The 3876-nt window shown below is 45.7% G+C and overlaps 1 protein-coding gene across 1 annotated transcript; it reads left to right on the top strand.

Moving 5' to 3' along the window:
* Positions 1-417: 417 nt before the first annotated feature.
* Positions 418-3648, top strand: LOC121901030 (C2 calcium-dependent domain-containing protein 4C). Its single transcript, XM_042417660.1, has 2 exons — positions 418-501; positions 2243-3648. Exon 2 carries the CDS (start codon positions 2299-2301, stop codon positions 3556-3558), a length of 1260 nt encoding a protein of 419 aa, XP_042273594.1. The 5' UTR covers positions 418-501; positions 2243-2298; the 3' UTR covers positions 3559-3648.
* The last annotated feature ends 228 nt before the right edge of the window (positions 3649-3876 follow it).

Raw genomic sequence — 3876 nt, 5'->3', positions numbered from 1 at the left:
GAGATTTGAGTTTAGAAAGTGAGAGAGAGTCAGGCTGCAGGATTGTGAGGTAACAGTGTAAAAACAATTTTTAAAAATTGTAAAGCCTCAGTTCTTATACTCAGATTATAAAACAAAGTATACTTGCAGCTGTTTTAGAGCAACACAATATTCTCATAAAACATCTGTTTTGTTCAGTTTGGAGCAGCACTGACTGTGAAATCCTGTGACTGAGCCGGTTAAAACATGTTAAACTCACCTGTAAGACTCCTCTGCCTTTGATCATATAACCAGTGTCTCTCTAGCTGGTTCTGCTGGGAAACACGGAAACGCACAGTTTGATCTTATTGGTCAGCTGGAGCCCTGTGCCGTCTATAAAACGCACGACAGGCGCTCCGGAGCGGAGACAGTCTGAGGCGCAGAGCAGCGCCGCGGAGCGCAAAGAGGAGGACCCGAGGAGAAAACACCTGTTACTGAGGGAGCAAAAGGAAAAAGAAGAGTGTGTCCCTTTTTTATAGCGCTGTAAGTATATTATTCTCTTAATTTGCAGACAGAAACAGTGTGTTCATGACGACATTTAATTTTTAGGCGTTTTGGAGAGCAGACTGGTGCGCAACGGGAGGAAACCTTCTCGCACCTGTTGAACTGATATTAAATTTGTAACTTTTATATAGTATTGTCCCTCAACTTATTCGATGAAAATATTTAGGTCCATATGATCTAAATAAGCAGAAAGATAATCTGTTATTGGATAATTAATGTCTGGATCATTAATATGAACAAAACTGACTGTAAATGATTATTTTCTGCCATTCATTTTTAAAATAACACAGAAACACCAGTATGAATTTTCTTAGATTTAAGAATAAAATACACAAAACAGCTGTATCAAGACAGAGGAGCATAAATACTTTATGTTGATACAATGTGGGTTAATAGAAAAAGTGTGACTTTAGATTTTGTCCTTATAAACATTGAGAATCATATGGAAATAGTAAAATAGCTCCAGCTTTGATCTTAATCTATTCCCATTGACTCTATACTTATACTACCAATCAATTAAGCCACTCTGCTGTCTAAAATCAATTGTTTTTTGTATATTGTAATATAGTTGAATTCTGGTTGATTTTCTATCATTTGTTAAGATTTCACATTGCTGCTTATTAAAGGCATACTATACAGGACTTGTCTGTTGGTGTTTGTAAACACACAACATTCAAAGTTGGCCCCTCCTCCGGTTCAGGGAGTGAGCAAGTGAAAGATAGAGAGAGAGAGAGAGAGAGAGAGAGAGAGAGAGAGAGAGAGAGAGAGAGAGAGAGAGAGAACTAGAAAGTGAATGAAGAGAGCGAGCAGTGTTGGCGAGAACAAAGCCGTGAATCAGATAAATAAAACTTTATTTTCTGATTGTTTCACAGCGGTTACATTCTAAAGCACAAATAAACACGCCCACACATCTGCACAACCCTGCGGAAAGGTGTCGCATTGCTGGATTTTGTCTGAATGCAGCCGAAGTGCAGCTTCATCCTGTCCAGTGTGGCCTCTCTGCTCTGCAAGTGTGTGTGTGTGTGTATGTGTGAGTGTGTGTGTATGTGTGGAGCTCAGCCCCGCCCACGGTCAAGCAGAAACGCAGACCTGCAACTCTTTATACATCCATGACACAGAGACAGAGAGCAGAGCAGAGCAGAGGAGAGAGACGGAGACAGCGATGTAACCTGGTCACTACACTACCAGTCCCGACCTCACACCCTGCGTGCTGTTATTGGCTGGTGGCTACATACCCACTGCCCAAGGGCTGAAGCCTAGAAACATCTGAAACACAGCAAAATAATAAGAAAATACAGGCAGAGTGCAGGGTCTCAGCTGATACATACACCACCACACACTTCTAGTGGGTCATAAGTGATGATTGAGAGGGATTATTTTTGTATGAGTCTATACATTGTCCTGCATAGTATACTTTTAGGATCTGTTGGCTATTAGTCCATGTCCTAGAATGTAAGCAGCCTACAGTGGACTTCTTTATATAAAGCTCTTTTAAAACGGCAGTATATATCTTTGAGCTTTTACTACATAACTTCTCCAGTCAAGAGCTCAGATTCAGTGGTGTTATTTCACTCTTAATCCTTTAAATTCTTGAGGTTTCTTAGACAGCATTTGCACCTTGGAGCTACGACACAGAGGTGTTATTTTTTTCTCTCTCCTCCCTGTGGACTAACCATCATCTGATCATTTACACCTCCTCCCTGTGTGTTATTAATTGCAGATACACCTGACTGCATCGACTTCACACGCCCACACACCCCACTGTCTGGTGGGACCATGTGGGTTCTGGATAAGATCCGCGGGTCGGTGGAGACCGGTGTGCTGCGACAGGGCGAGAATGGAGACAAGAAAGGCGTTGCGCCAGCCTACAGCAACGTCCTAACCCCTGACAAGATCCCAGACTTTTTCATCCCACCGAAGCTGGTCAGCTGCCCTCCAGAGCCTGAGATTCCGATTGTGAAGCCCAATGAGGGATTGCAACCTTCCACTTCAGAACAAACCATTGGCAGCGGGAAGAAGATCAGCAGCCCAAGAAGCCCGCGTCTAGTAGCCAAGATCGCAGGAGACACCAAGAACTTGTTGAGAGCGGCAAACCGCCACATCATACAGATAGAGAGCGCTGATGATGTTGTGGCTGGAGACACCAACGCAGACCCCGGGTCACAGACAGCCATGTCCCTACCTTATGTTCCCAAGACCCAAACCTCATATGGCTTTGCAACCTTGAAGGAAAGCCCCCATACCCGCCGTAAAGAGTCACTATTCCACTGCGACATTTCCAGTCCCATCACCTCCCCAAACACCCAGAGGAAGACTCCAGGGAAAGGCAGCGAAGGAGGAAACCATCTGAATCCAGCTGACTTCAGCACTTCTCACATGAATCCGTATCGATACTTCAGCGGCGGGGAAAGTGACACCTGCTCCTCAGCCGAGTCCTCTCCCTTCAGCTCTCCTCTCCTCTCCCGCTCCGCCTCTCTGCTCAAGATCTTTACCCATGAGACGCAGGCAAAGGTGGTCAAAGCCAAGCGAACATTCGCTCGCCACAGCTCCCTCTCAACTGACGAGTGCAGCTCGGCCGAGCCCAGCCCCAACATTCAGCGACGTCTGCACGTCCCCTCCTTCCACGGTGGTGCAGGAGCGTCAGACCACGGGCTGCATCGGGAGCACACCATCAACCTGCACAAAGGTGGGTCGGTGAGGATCAGCGCCAACTACGACGCCAGCACCTCCCGCTTGCTCATCCGAGTCCTGGCAGCAGAGAATCTTTATGACAAGCACTTTGACATCAAGAGCATCAACTGCTGCGTGTCCGTCTACCTGAACCCAGGCAAGCTGCAGAAGCAAAGGAGCAACATCATCAAGAACAGCCGCAACCCCGTCTTCAACGAGGACTTCTTCTTTGACTCGATAAGCTCGGTGCAGGTGAAGAACCTGTCAGTGAAGTTCAAGGTGGTAAACAAAGGCACCAGCCTCAAGAGGGACACACTGCTGGGAGAGCGAGAGGTGCCGCTAACAAAGCTGCTCGCGGGGCTCTAAAGCCACAAGACCTGGAGGTCGAAGGTGGCAAAAACCAAGGACACTGATTGAAAGTTATACTAGATGTTTGCACTGGTTTCTATACAATCCACTGTTTTTATAGATGAAACATGAAGATAAAGGGAAAGGAAAATGAACGGTTTCCAAGAATTGAAACAAATTCCTTAAAGGAGAAGATGCTTTATTCTGAGATCTAAAAAAGAGCCGAAGCTCAGAAAATAAACTTCTTGATGTTCATGGACAGATGAGGGATTTACGGTGGTCGAGATTTGCCTGGTTCCTTCTCCTAATAAAGAATGCTCATTACACCAAGCTGGG

Source organism: Thunnus maccoyii, chromosome 7, assembly GCF_910596095.1.
Source record: "Thunnus maccoyii chromosome 7, fThuMac1.1, whole genome shotgun sequence".
Lineage (NCBI taxonomy): Eukaryota > Metazoa > Chordata > Actinopteri > Scombriformes > Scombridae > Thunnus > Thunnus maccoyii.
The sequence above is the reverse complement of the archived record's forward strand: the minus strand, read 5'-3'. Positions and strand labels throughout refer to the sequence as shown.

Bases quoted from the DNA above. Each gene is read 5' to 3' on its own strand.
- LOC121901030 (XM_042417660.1), top strand. From the start codon at position 2,299: ATGTGGGTTCTGGATAAGATCCGCGGGTCGGTGGAGACCGGTGTGCTG.